The sequence below is a fragment of the Mesocricetus auratus genome, unplaced genomic scaffold, assembly GCF_017639785.1.
Source record: "Mesocricetus auratus isolate SY011 unplaced genomic scaffold, BCM_Maur_2.0 Super-Scaffold_100003, whole genome shotgun sequence".
NCBI classification, from domain to species: domain Eukaryota; kingdom Metazoa; phylum Chordata; class Mammalia; order Rodentia; family Cricetidae; genus Mesocricetus; species Mesocricetus auratus.
The window spans coordinates 114,148,004-114,162,590 of NW_024429188.1; the positions used below are offsets into that span (position 1 = coordinate 114,148,004).

Sequence of the window (14,587 nt, forward strand, 5' to 3'; positions counted from 1 at the left end):
TCATCTACAAAAGCCAGTTTCTAGACGAGAGGCAAATTTGGGGATCAGGAGAGATGAAAGGGACCATCGATATCCAAATTGAAACTCCTCAGGAAAATCACTGTACTGTCAGCTACCTATCTATAGTAGGCCAATTAATAAAAACAACCTGTCTTTGAGATTTTACAAACTTAAAAATAATATCTTAGCCTTTGGGTTACAATTTAATACGTGCCAGTAATTTAATTATCTATTTGTTATATTCTGTTTTAAAAACATTTGCCTTGAAACGCTGAGGCATTTTAAGGAGAAAATTATTGAAATTACTCATTTAATACAAGACTAAATACACTGTATGTTGGAAAGCTGTTGACTACTGATAACTGAACAGTTTTGTCACATTATAAAATTGACTTTTCTTTAACAATGGTAATGAAATACCTTTATCCCTATTACATACCTTTCCTGTTACTTTCCTATTTAGGGAATATGCAAGAAATGCAGAACTACATTCTAAAAATTACTTGTACCCTATTAATGAGATGTTTCCACAAGCCACAAGATAATTTACATTTCATAAATCTATGTTTCCTTTACCAAAAAGTAAAACAATAGCTCCTGCCGTCAACATAAATGGGTATCTGCAATTCTCTAAATATGAATATGAATATGATTTTGAATGATTCAAGCCATGGGTATAGTTAAATGGTTTTCATTCTGAAGAACAGATTTTTTTAACAGATAGCCACTGAGTTCAAGAGTTTTACTATTAACTAACAAATTATTATTTGGACCAGCAAGTATTGAAATAGTTAACTGAATTTCTTACCTTTACCTATACTTTACTAAGCATTATTTATTTATTATTTAATGAAGAAATGCTACATTAACAATCCCATGTGTATTTTATCTTTGATTTTAAAATCTGTAGTATTAGAAACAAAAATTGAGCATAGACCATATAGATGTTGCTTCTAGAATTATTACTTAATTTCACATTTGAGAAAGAAATGAATCATATTAACATGTTTTGACTACACTGAGCTACCTAAGATATATGGTTACTTTTTGAAATACACTAAATTCAACAAGTAAATTATTTCTTGAGTAAAGTATTATTTTGGGCTAGCATGGATTTTATATACAAAGGTATGATTACATTTTGGTAAGTTCACTTCGTACTTATTTAACCTCAGCTCTGAGTGCTTTTAAAATGGAAGAGTTTCACCCTAGCCTAAATCAAATGATCAACTATAACTTAAGAACTAAATGAAAAAAGATTTGTCTGCCACATTTGTCTGTTAGGCTGGCAGAAGTCAAGGATTCAATGAGTGGGGAAGGCCTCCATGCTGGGAGTCATTATACACATTGTGATCCTGCAGCGGGTCAGAATCCACAAAATAGAGTTCTCCTGCATGGATGTCAGAAAAATTAGCCAGAAATTCAGCAGGATTAAAGCCAACCCACACAGTATACCTATAGTCTATGGTGCGTATAGAGTAGCCCATGATCTTTATATCTTTTAAGCTTGGCTTGTCAGAATTCCACTGAGGGGAATCTGCAGGCCTGGGGTACTGACTATAGGCAATTGACTCCCGGGGATTACCAAGGAAGTGCAGCTCCTCTTCAAAGTCATGGAGCTGCAAGTGCTTCTGGAGACTCTGGCCTTCTCTGCACAGCTCAACATGAAAAGAAGGGATGGGGCATCGAGGAGGAACTTGCAGTCCTGAAAGTTCAGCAAGCGTGGGGAAGAGAGATACAAGTTCCACAAGGTCCACGACGTGCCTACCTGAAACAGGAAGAAACACAGTTGGATTTAGTATACTGCAGAGCCAGCCAAACCAGAAGACTATCTGAGCACCACCTGTTCCGCATTTCATTTTCATATACAACATGCAATTTTTAGCAAAAGAAGCTTGTAAATGCTGCCTCTCCAGAACTTCTCTCTTCACTAATGGTGCATCCAATGTAGTAACAGAATATAAAATTAAGGTGTTAGCAGCCTGTTGGCAGCATTTTTAAACTGCTTAAATTTTGGACTCAAAAAATTGATCCTGACAAGTTGAATCAATTAAAGTTCTACACACGGTGTAAAAGTTTGTTGAAGATACTCATTTCTAAGTATTTGCATTTGATCCATATTTTCTTTTTAATATGGTAAAATACCCAAAACATGAAATTCATAACTTTAACTACTTTTAAGTGACAATACATGTATTCACATTGTGTCAGCACCACCATCTTCTACAATTCATTTTATATCTCTGTCCCCACCACCTCAGCACCTAACCCTTCACTAAGACCAAACAACAGCTGTCCATTTTCTACCACCATCAACTGGTAACACCCATTCTACTTTCTAACACTATGAATTTGACTACTAGACTACTAGAAGTATCACATGTGAGTGGTCTCAGACCACATTTGATCCTTTGTGCCTAGTTTATTTCATTTAACATAATGAGTCATCAAGGCTCATCCATTCTCTAGGATACACTGACATTTCCTTCCTTTTAAAGGATTAATAATATTCTACTGTATATATGCATCACAAAGTATATATATATATATATATATATATATATATATATATATATATATATCCATCCATAGATTGAGAGCAGAAAACAACTGCTGGAGAAGAAGACTGACCAGCCCAGCTGTTCACCGGCCATCTCTTAGAAGTGTCAAACTCCCTGTAAAAACTCTTGGGACACAGCTTTTATGAGTCATTAACATGTTGATGTGGGCTTTGCAGAATTTGGGTGCTTCTGAGCCATCAGCACTCCTGTGAGTATCCCCTCACCCATACTCCTACTAGTAATCACAATAAAACTGATTCACCAAGTTGGGCTTTGGTGCAATTGTTACTTTGGTCTGTCATGGGTTCCCTTTCTGGGGGTGAATAGATGTGTGTGCATGTTGCATCTCCCTAGAAAAAGCCTCTCATACAAAAAAAAACACGATTATGAAAGTAGAAAACAGCATGACCACATGTGTGCATCATTGAAAAAAAGTATTTACCCTCAATCCAGCCAGGGTAATTAAGACTGTGGGATACTGCACAGAAAGAATGGTCTGGATACTTGTCAAGAGGAATTCCAAGAGAGGAGGAGGAGGCAGTCAGGTCAGGCCTTGATAGCCATTGTAAAGACATTTACTCAGTGAGAGGCTCCTAAGTAAGGCTATATTTTTGAGGTTCTGTTTTTGGTTTTAACTTTCACCTATGTAGTACTAGAGATAGAAGTCAGGGTTTCAGTCCATCCCAGATATGAACTCCACCACTGAGCTACAACCATACCTCTGCTTTGAGTTTGAAAATGGTTACTTACAATACTATGAGAAGGAAGCACTCTAGGGAGCCAATGGCACAAACAAGGAGACTTCGGAAAGTTGCTACAGCAAAAGGCTGGTGGGGGTGGAATTGGTGAGAATGGGCAGAGACAGATTCTGAATGGCAAGGAGCAGGCTTGCTGACAACTGCATAGCATGTGGAATACAAAAGATGGGCTGAAAAGACTCAGAACTTCCTTTTATCATTACCAGGGATTAAAACCAGGGCTTCATGCATGCTAGGCAAACACTCTACCATGGAGCTAGATCCTGAACCTGAGTTTTATTTTTTGAGATGAGGTCTCAGTTAGTTACAGAGGCTGACCTTGAAATCACTCTGTATCTCAGGCAGGTTTTGACATGCGATCTTCATGCCTCAGCCTCTGAGTAACCATGATTACAATTCTCTGTCTACAGGATATTTTATTTGTTTCTTTGGTTAGTTGGTTGCTTGCTTGCTTGCTTGCTTGGCTGGTTGGGGCTTTTAGGGGGAGGGTTAATGTGTTTTTGGTTTGGGGGCCTAAATTACAATGCCATTTCTAAGGAGAAGAGTCAAAGGCAAGAATGTAGGTGAATCAGAGCAAGTTCAGCTTCAGGCATGTTAAGACTGACTAGGCAAGTGGGACAAATGATTTGAAATACAAGTTCAAATTCAGATAAAAGATGAAGACTAGAGATTACAGTTGGAAAAAAATGGATGGCATTACAATACACGGATTTCTAAATTGCCTAGTATCTTCCAACAAGGTTGAAAAAGGACTCTCACCTACCAGATTTGTTTCAGCAATAAAGAGTTAAACTCATGCATTGAAGTACTTTAACCTTTTTTGGTGTTGGGAAATAGAACATGAAACATAAGAAATTAAATGTGCAAAAAGAAAATTGGATGATATAAGCAAACTGAAAAATCCAGAAAGGCCAGAATGATGATGTAAAATTTACACAGCAATGAACATAAAGTGCAAGACTTAGGTGTTAAAGGTGGAGTCAGGGGTCAATCAATCTAGAAGAGGGGCAACCTGATTTAGCATTGTTCACAGAAAAGCATTCTGCAAAAAGAAATGTCATTGGAAATATATAACTGGTGTTTGAAAGTACACTAGACAGACAAAGTCAGGGTACAACTTTCAAGAACGTACAGCTGCCACTTCACATGGGCAGAAAGAGTGCCTCGTTTTCAAGACTTTGAAGGAATAACACGTAGAAATCAAAGTAAATGCCCTTTGCTGCTGGGGAGTACAGAGCAGATTAACCTACTGTTTCATTAGGTCAATGAGCTCCAAAATGGAAAATATCTTAGTAAGCACTGGGTCCACCAAAAAAGAGTACAAGTGAAACATTCCACTCATATGGTGGGGAGACTTTTTCTCAGCAGTCTACAACCACTTCCTCTAAGGTTTGACATGTTTTTGTAACCTCCAAACAGCCATTCCCACCTTGGGAATGTCTCTTGCTCCTCTGGGTCTCTAGACCTCCCAAGGGCCCCAATTTAGAGTGGCCATTCTTGTCAACTCTGTCTCTGCTATGCATTCCCAACCTAGTAATGGGAGATGCTGAAAAATATAGGAAAACTAAACAATATTGAGAATGAATTCCAACACACCACAAAGAGGGACAGTTTGTTGTCTGATAAGGTAATTCACATATAAACCAAAGGTATTCTCACTGATAGGCACTGTCACTTCTGTGTGTTTATACCTGAATCCATCGATTTTGAAGTGGGATCAAAAGGGTCCTGGTAAGGGAAAAGCTTCTCGCCTGGTCCAGGAAGTGGGGCTGTCTTTCCAGGAACATAAAACATCAGGGGCACACGCGTAGTGACATCAAAATTGCTGTATTTAGCCCATTCTCCATGTTCACCTAAGGCCCACCCTAGGCCATAGAAAGCACACAATGAAAGAAAATTAATAATAATATTATTGTATGTTTACTTTAGATACCATTTCATTTCTCAATGCAAAGAGCAGAGGACACCAAAGTTCATAACTTAAGGAAATTCCTCTAGAATTATAAAAGGTAATTCACATAAATGCTGCTTTCACAAAGAACTTTCAAAAGAGACAACCTTAAATTCTCAAACTATAGTATCTTCTTTTTAAAAGGAACTAGAAATTCACACACACATGAAATTTTATCTGTTCAAGAGATTCCAAATACACATGCCTCTCCTGCCAAGACAGGAACCTGCCCATACTTTAGTACCTATTAAGTGCATACTCTACCACTCAGCTGTACTGAGCAGCTCTTCCTGGATGACAGGAACCTAAAAGTTAGCCATTCCAATACCTTGCCCTGTGTCTTATCTCTTGACCATGACACTGGCTTCAAGTTGAGGTTGTAATACTAATGAGCTGTACTATGCACAAGGTAAGAATATCTTGGTATTTTAAAAGACCTATCATAAACATTCATATGTGAAGGAAAAAATAATTCAAATTTTCAACCCCGAGTAAGAAAAAGAAATCGCTGCTCCAAAAGATCATGTGAATACTACAGATTGGGAATCACCAACCTGTTCACAGATGAGTACACTTTACAGACAATAGCATGTGACAATGATTGTATGTGGAGAATTTCACCCTGAACTCTTGGGGAAGGGTCTAGGCCCTGCCCTATATGAAATGACAGACTATGGACACCCCCATGGAGGGCCTCACCCTCCCTGGGGGATTGAGGGGATAATGGAGGGGGGTTGGGGGAGGGCACAGGAGGAGGGGAGGGAATGGGAGAGGGACCTGGAACTGACTTGTGAAGCAACCTCGTTTCTTATCTAAATTTAAACTGGAAAATAAAATATAAAAAAATAAATAACTACAGACACCAAAAGCTTGAGGGAACTGAGGGAAGTGTACTTGATTTATCACAGCCACATTTGCTGAGACTAGCCTGCAACTTCCCTTATTCAGTCTCCAGACAATGCTGGACCTACAAACAAGTGTCACAACCATTAAGAAATTATGGTCAAGAGACTATAGGTAGAACTCAGTGGGTAAGAGTGCTTGTTGCTGCTCTTCCAGAGGACTGAAGTTCGCTTTCCAGTACCTATGTTGGGTGAATTACAACTGCCTGTACTTCCAGCTGGTATCCAAGAACACCTGCACACACATAGCAGACACTTACACAGACATACACACATAAACAAAATAAAATAAATTGGGGCAGGAGAGATGGCTTTGCAGTTAAGAGCACTAGTTGCTCTTCCAGAGTACCTGAGTTTGAGTCTGCCCAGTACCCACATAGAGGATCACAAACAACTGTCTATAATCCCAGTCCCTGGGTATCTGACTCTCTCTTCTGGCCTCCTTAGGCACTACACACATGTGATGTTCACACATACATGCAGGTTCAACACCCTTATGCCCTTATAATTTTAAAACTTAAATAAATAAAGATAATCAAATCAATCTTGAGAGGGAGAGAGAGAGAGAGAGAGAGAGAGAGAGAGAGAGAGAGAGAGAGAGAGAGGGAGAGGGAGAGAGAGAGAGAGAGAGAAAGAGAGAGTTCTTAGAACCCAGCTAGAAACTCAGACTGCTCTCCTTAGAAGCCTCCTACTTAGAAGACCTCAGAATAAGCAGTGGTTAAGAGTAGACATCAGGGCATTGTGGATGTGAAAGAACTCTGGCAATCTGTCCATTCTTCTGTCTGTAATGCTGGAGACTTAAGAGAGGAGTGTTCAAAGAGTCTGCAGGAGCTCAGTAAGACTACAAACCATTACCTCTGTGGACTGGGTGAGGGGAAGCCCTGAACCTCTACTCCTCTGCTTCTTCCAGGACAAAGCAGCCTTAACCCAGTAGGTTTGTAGGGCATTAGCACAGAGTTCATGTTGTTTCTATGTAACATGAAACCAAAAGGTTGAGGGTTAAGAATCCTATGGCACACAAAAGTGAGGAACATCAGCAGTGGGACCTTAAGAGTCAGCTCTGGGAAGTTCAATTGATATGCATGTTCAGACCTGGAAGGGACATAAAGAAGGCTCTCCGGTGGCATTCCCAAACGTGGGCATTCTAAGACCACAGGCCTTCACCAGATCTAGTGGGCTGCCTGGCATCACCCAGGGCACAGCAATTAGCCTAACCCACAAAATTCGGTACAGCTGTTGTTATTAGTTCATGGCAAAATAAATACAGCCTTTCATTATTCTTCTGCTAAGCTTCAATCTAGGCTGCTATAACCAGGAACAAATATGTGAACAAATACAGAGACCAACAGATATTATGCAGAGTGAGAGACCCTGAAACATCCCTAAATGGGATGGCTCCAGCAAATCCCTCGCCTCACAACTCAGGAAACTCTTCGGGAAAGGAGGCAGAAAAGAGCCAGTGGGGATGGAGGACACCAAGAAAACAAGCCCCTCTAAATCAACATGATGAAAGCTCATATGAACTCAGAAACTTGAGGCAGCATGCACAGGGATTAGACAGGTATGCACCAGGTCCTGAAATACATATAATGGCCTCCAGTTTAGTGTTTGCATGGGATTCCTGAGTGCACAAACAGGTGAGTCTCTGATTCTTGTGCTTTTTCTTAGGCTCTTTTCCTCCTGTTTGTTTTGTCTAACTCCAATGTGTTAGTTTTTATTTTATTGTATTATTTTTCATTTTATTATTATGCCTTAGAAGCTGTTTTTTTCTAATGAAAGACAGAAAGGGAATAGATCCAGATAGGAGAGGAGGTGGGGAGAAACTGGGAAGAGTAGAGGGAGGGGAAACACTAATCAGGACATACTGTGTGAGGAAAAAAAATGTATTTTCAATAAAGAAAAAAATGAAAGACAAAAAATATGTGAGAAAAAAGTACATATCCCTTAGAGGCTCAAGGGTCTGTTTTTAGAGAAGGAGGAAGTAGAGAACGTCCAAGTAAAATTCCTATAATTGTCTAGATTAGAAATGGGAGCTAAAAGAGTTTCCTTTAAGAAAGAGATGCTAAAGAAGGGGGAGAACAGGAAGGACAGTTGGGTATGTCAGCGAGATATATGTGACACAAAAGCAGAAGGAAGAACACTGGGGAAAGGAAGGCAACCAGCTGGAGGAGGAGCAGAGGATACAGGAGAGGACAGCAGAGGGGAGCATTAATTTGAGCAGAATATAATGACATATGTTTTACAATGTTGTAACGACACCCATAACCATGTTATGCTAACGTTTTGAAAATGTTACAAGAGGGCTGGAGGGATAGCTCAGCTGCTAAGGGCTAGGCTCACAATCAAAAATAAAAATGTTACAAGGACTGGAGTTCACAGCACTTCCTGCCCCAAGTTTAATTCCTAGCACCCATGCCAGGCAGTTCACAAATGTCCCTGACTCCAGCCCTCTTCTGCGATCTGCAGGCACTATCCTCACGCACACACATGCACACAAACATATACATAATTGTAAAAACATTAAGAGGCACAAAAGCAAACCCTCTCTCACATAAATGCATGGTCACTGATGAGATCACTAAGACAAAACATGTAGCACCTGCCTCAATTTTCACATATCTAAGATGCAGGGCCAAGAACAACTAAGTTGCTCTTAAGAGCTCCCCATGACCCTGGACTCCGAGCACTGCTGTTTTACACAGGTGTACCCCTATGTATGTAGAAACTGTCCAAAGTATTCTTCACAGGAAATTGAGATGTTCAATTCACCAGTGCACTGGAAAACGCGTACCATGATCAGATGTGAAAGCAATAATTGTGTTGTTGGCTAGATGAAGATCATCTAAAGCACTCAAAAGATGTCCAACCTCAGTATCCAAATAGGACACAGAAGCAAAGTAGCTCTGGCGGATTTTCCTCTGCAAATGAAAAAAAAAAGTACAAGAATGAGAGCAATTTTAATTGCCTTGGCATACAAAGAGAATAGTTATCTGAACATCCATCCCAATCTCAACCTCTCCATTGATTGATCATGTTCTTATCCTAAACTTAACATTCCTTTTCCTACTTTCTGTAGCCCTTTGCCTACAGAGGCCAGACTAACAATCTGCAGGACCAATCTGACATATCTGAAAACAAATCAGCCTTTACTTTAGTAAACATGTAATTACAAATGGTTGTCATTAAGTGTTCCTTTCTGTCTGTTCTCCATATTCTAGACAGTCTCTAGAAATGAACATCTAAACAGAAAATGATCCCTTAACCCCTGCATTCACAGAGCCACATGTTATCTGATGAGGAGTATGCCAAAGATATCACTCAGCTCCATTCAAGCCACCAGGTGACTTCAAACACTAGAAACAGATTGTCTCCTAGCCATGGATACCAGAAGTTCTCAATCAAGGTTTGGAGAGTGCCATTTCTGAAAGTTCTAGAGCAGGGGTTCTCAATCTCCATATTGCTGCAACCCTTTAATACTGTCCCTCATGTTGTGGTGACTCCGCAGCCATAAAATTATTTCATTGTTACTTCGAAACTGTGATTTTGCTACTGTTATGAATCGCAGTGTAAATATCTGTGTTTTCCAATGGTCTTGGGCAACACCTTGAAAGAGTCATTCAGCCCCCAAAGGGGTGGAGACTCACAAGTTGAGAACCACTGTTCTACAGCTCCCTCCACTTCTTGACTTGCAACAGTCTTACAATCTGTCTCCATCATCATATGCAGCTCTTCCTGCATCTGTTTCTGTCACTCTCTTCCCCACCTGACCTCCTTAATCAGGACAACAGTCATGTTATGTTGGGTTAGGGGCTTACCTGAATAGTATGAGTACATCTGAACTTAAAGCAGGGTACATTCTGAGGCATGAGGAGTGAAAGAGCTCAATGTATCTTTTGGGGACACAAATTAACCCCTAATAATGACCCTAAGTAGGGCTGTCCTGTAAGCACTTTCTTACCCAGCAAGAAATAGCAATTGATTAACTTTATGGATCAAGGTGTCAAGTGTGTAGTTCATTTCTAACAAACTCTCAATGGGCACAAAGATAATGAAGGGCAATCCAAGAGGAACTGCTGAGACTGCTAGTCTACACCTACAAGTACAGGAGACTTTCCTGAACTGACTCCTCAATTACTGTTCACAAGTCTTAAGGAAAATACTTTTCTCCCCCTCTACTACCCCCAAGTAGGAAGAAACAAGAGAACCACTTACCATCCTCAGGGCCCCTGCCTCATGAGATGGGCCTGTGAGATGCTACTTGTCACTGCTAGGGTAAGGGCAGTCATGAGACTTGTCCCTTCATCTACTTGCAGTGACAAATACCTATGCTTATAGAAGGATTATGTTGAAACTCTGCCTACATATACTTTTTAGTAAATAAACTATTTAGTCTGGAGCCTGGAAAACTTCAATTCTCTTAGGGATCAAGATACCTCCTGCCTATGCCAGTCATGGAAAGAAAGCAATAAAGAAGCAGGTTGATGCTCAGACCCATTAAGCCAGGGTACAACTACAGATAAGTAAATATACACATTATCAGAAGGGCCAGGTCTGAGACATGCAAATGAACCTTCAAATTAGTTGGTCTGGATAAATCAGGGAAGGCTTCACAGAGCAGCTTCCATTGCTATCACCAAATACATGCAAGATGCTCTAAACCAACAGCTGTTATGCATACAACAGAATGGAATTATGAAATAGCAGGGCATATTCAGAACTATGTAACAACATAGTCTGGCAGACAACAACAGTAGGCTAGGGCCAGATGACATAGACTTGGAAGTTCTTCAAGGGAGTGAAAGTCTCAGGGTAGGCTAAGGAAGTCTTTCAAGACATAGAGGTAATGCAATATAGGCTACAGGTTAGCAAAAGTCCTGTAGCAATTGCAGCACAAATTATAGGAGCTTTAGACAAAATAGCACCAGGTCATTGCTGGCACTAAGAAGATTTCAGCAACTTGCTAAAAGAAAACCTGTAATCCTGGCGCTTGGAAAGTTGAGGCAGAAGGATTACCATGCATTTTTGTTAAACTGGGACTACAGAGTGAGAACGTGTCTCAAAAAAAATGGAGAAAAATTTAAAAAGCAAAATGTACTACAGTGGTCCAGAAATATGTGTTCACATCAGAGAAGAGGGCAGACCTAAGAGGAATTTGGGGGAGCAAGCAGGTGTGGAGGCAGGAAAGAAGCATGGTGTCAGAGGAAGATGAGAAAGCAAGGGTGACACTCACATTCAGCGACAGAACAATTTGCTACCATTTGATAGGAGGAGACGTAGTGGAAGATGAAGGAGAAAAGGCAGAGTAGGGGTGCCTAGCCATGTGGAACACAACAGAACCGGGGAACCCGCAATCATTTGCCTGGGAGTAGCTCACAGAAGGTAAACGTGTGTCTGAATGTCAGGAGGGATGCCTAAGCTGGAGTAGTCCTTGGATTGATCTAACAACAGGACTCAGCTGAGGCTAACTAGGGAGAATGGGAAGAAAGGCAAAGGTGGGGGACTGAACTAGACCAAGGAGCAGTACCTATGTAGGAGACAGAAGAGGACCCTGCTATGCATACTGAAATAGATGGGGGCCCAGAAAGGTTGACAAGGAAGTCCAAGAGTAAGATAGCTCCAGACTGGTGAACAATGAGAAAGTAGACCTGAGCTCAAGGAAGGTGAAAACTCAGAAGACAGATTTTCCCAACAAGGTCAATGTCTGCCACAGTGAGAACTCTCAGTGATCCAGGAGGGCAGAAAAAGATGCCGAACAAATGGACCAGGAAGATCACGGATGCAGCCGGAATAGGCTACTCTTCAATGCCCTCAAACAGTAGTTGAAGGAGCAGAGCCGAAAGAGAAGAGAACAGGGCAGAGGTGAGAGAAAGGGTACTTCTGAAGATAGCAGGATGTGATCAAAGAGGGTGCAGAGAACATCAGTAAGAAAAGACCTACATCACCAAACAAGCTGAGAATCTCTGCTTTGTAGCTACAGTGGTTCTCTCCAGCAACTCTCACAGCGGACTGTGTCCTTATTAGGGTACTGTCAAGGGGACAGGCGAGCTGGAGAGAATGCAAGAACAAGGAGGACTGTGCCATGGGACTTCCTCCCCAAGAACGAATGGGAAGAGAGGCAGCAAGAATGTCAGGCAAGAGCGCTGCCAGGAGAGGTCAAAACCAGGCTTGTGCATAACCGTGCAGATGCAGGCCGAAGCGTAAAACTGCGAGGCTGAAGGAGGGAGGGGGTGAAATTAAGGAAAGATATCCAAAGCTACAACGGGCCAGGGAATATGGCTCAGGTCCATAAAGCATGAGAGGCACGGCCCCTCACATAAGATCACCCAAGTAACTACGTGAGCTACGCTGCCTGCTGTGCCCAGTGACTAGGGCGTATAAGGAAAGGGCACAGAACTTCAAGAGGGTTCTCTCCATGCCAGTGGCACTGACCCTCCATATATACTTCTACATATTCTCTATACTCTTCACTGAAAACCACAAGTCAGTGTTCTCACAGAAAACCTTTACCCATTCTGCCTCTGTTTGATTAAGAAGATAAGGCACGGTGACTTGACAGGGGTCATGCTGCTGGCATGGGGTGGAAAATGACTTCAAAACAAAACGTTTCTGAACTGACTAAAGCAACCATGGGGGTCTGAAGTTATGTGTCCATGGGACTGAAGCAGCTCCACTTGGCACCAGGTCCTGTGTCTCACCATGTCACACAGCAGTTTCCTGTCTGGCAACAGTGAGGTTCTCATTCAGCCCAAACGCTCAACAGTTAGAACCCTTTCTGGCACCCAGTTCATTGTAGAGGCCCTAGGTTCAATCACTAGTACTGCAAAAAAGAAAAAAAAAAAGAAAATAGGGAGGAAAGGAGAGGAAAAAAGATGTCCATATTTATAGGTGGTCCAGAACTCCGTACTTTTAACAAGTCTACCCAGCGAATCTTCTGATACAGTCAGTCCAAGAAGCACATTTTGAAAATGCTGCCCTCATCGATCCACTACCCCTGCTTTAGCATTCATGACATAAGACTTCAGAAAGAATACGGCTCCACATGTCTTTTTTACTTACAGGAAAGAGAAGCTGATGGATGAGGGGATGAGTCAACATAACCAAATGACTAACTCGGAGGCTTCTCTACCTCTGCATCATAGACACCAGACATCTTAGCTCACACGCTAGCCATGATCTCCTACCTCCCTCTGTACCAAGACTCAGTTCACTCAGTCAGGAGTCGCAGTTGCCAGTTTAGGCTTTCCCAAAGAGGAAACAAAAGTACCAGCAAACCAAAGATTCTGGGCTTCTACACAGCTGCTGACACTCTATAATTAATAAACTGTGGTCCATATTAATACCCCATGGGCTAGAGGGGTTCACCCAAGCTATATCCCAAACCTGTGTCTGCTTTATAGCAAGTTTGGATGCTACCCTCTTTAGAAGCTAATGTACTAGTAAGGAGACTTGATCTATACAGCACTGTCCATGTCAGTATCAACAGAAATCCACTGCCCCCCAAAAGTCACAAAGAAGGCTTTTGCTTGTTTTGGCTTTTGGAAACAGGAGGTTATTATTTAGCCTGGGTGGAGCTTGAACTCATTATGTAAGTAGGTTGGCTCTGAATTTAAATGTGGCCTCACCAATGGTATCACACCATCAGTGCCTCATATATGCCCCATGTATACCACTTGTACCTGAAAATCCACAGGAATTGGGCCATAGGGCACACTGATGTTTAAGGCTTGGACATCTTCCCGCTCCCTGATGTCCATCCAGGGGTTGTAGGCCACAGGTGGCAGGCCATCAGGGACCTGGGGATCAGGAGCCAGAGTGATGTTTTCCAAGGGATACAACTTCTGAAATTCCTAGGAGAAAAACATACAAAGCCATAAGGGCAAAAGCACAGGGCTGTGTTTTCTGAAAGCCTATGATACATTTACTTGGTGCTAATGCTTACCAGTTACTCACACACTCTCACCTGCTCTCTGTCTTAAGCCACTCTCATAACACTGGAACAGCAGCAAAACCCTAAAACATGTTTCCTACAACGGCAGCAACAACTGTTCTCTCCTCTCATAGACATGTGCCCTCCTGCTCCTGTCCCCGCCTTAATCCCAACATAAAAAGGCATGGGCCAACCACTGTGGGCTCCCAAAATCTCCCTCAGCTTCTGTGAGTCATAAGGAGAACTCACAGGACTTAGCAGAAGGTCCCATTTAAAGTGATCCTTTATTAGAAAAAATATTTCACACTCAATCAGCAAAGAAAAAACCAACATGAGGCCAAATCTGGAGACCAAGGATGAATTTCAGAGTCCTTCCCAGGGATTTCACAAAGGAGGCACTTATTGCTCCAGCTAGTTGAAAGATGGTGCATATAAAATGCTACCAATCAGTGAGGCTCATTAAAACTGCAGCACCCAGTTTTGACATG

The 14,587-nt window shown here is 41.6% G+C and overlaps 1 protein-coding gene across 1 annotated transcript in view; it reads right to left on the reverse strand.

The window, feature by feature from the left end:
* Ids (iduronate 2-sulfatase) overlaps nucleotides 1-14,587 on the reverse strand; it is a 21,099-nt gene continuing 6,512 nt past the window's right edge. Inside the window, exons 6-9 of the mRNA XM_005085890.4 lie at nucleotides 13,849-14,019; nucleotides 8,964-9,090; nucleotides 5,011-5,184; nucleotides 1-1,768 (exon numbers count right to left, since the gene is read on the reverse strand). Coding sequence (XP_005085947.2) covers nucleotides 1,296-1,768; nucleotides 5,011-5,184; nucleotides 8,964-9,090; nucleotides 13,849-14,019 — 945 coding nt within the window. The 3' untranslated portion in view covers nucleotides 1-1,295. The remainder of the gene's footprint in view (nucleotides 1,769-5,010; nucleotides 5,185-8,963; nucleotides 9,091-13,848; nucleotides 14,020-14,587) is intronic.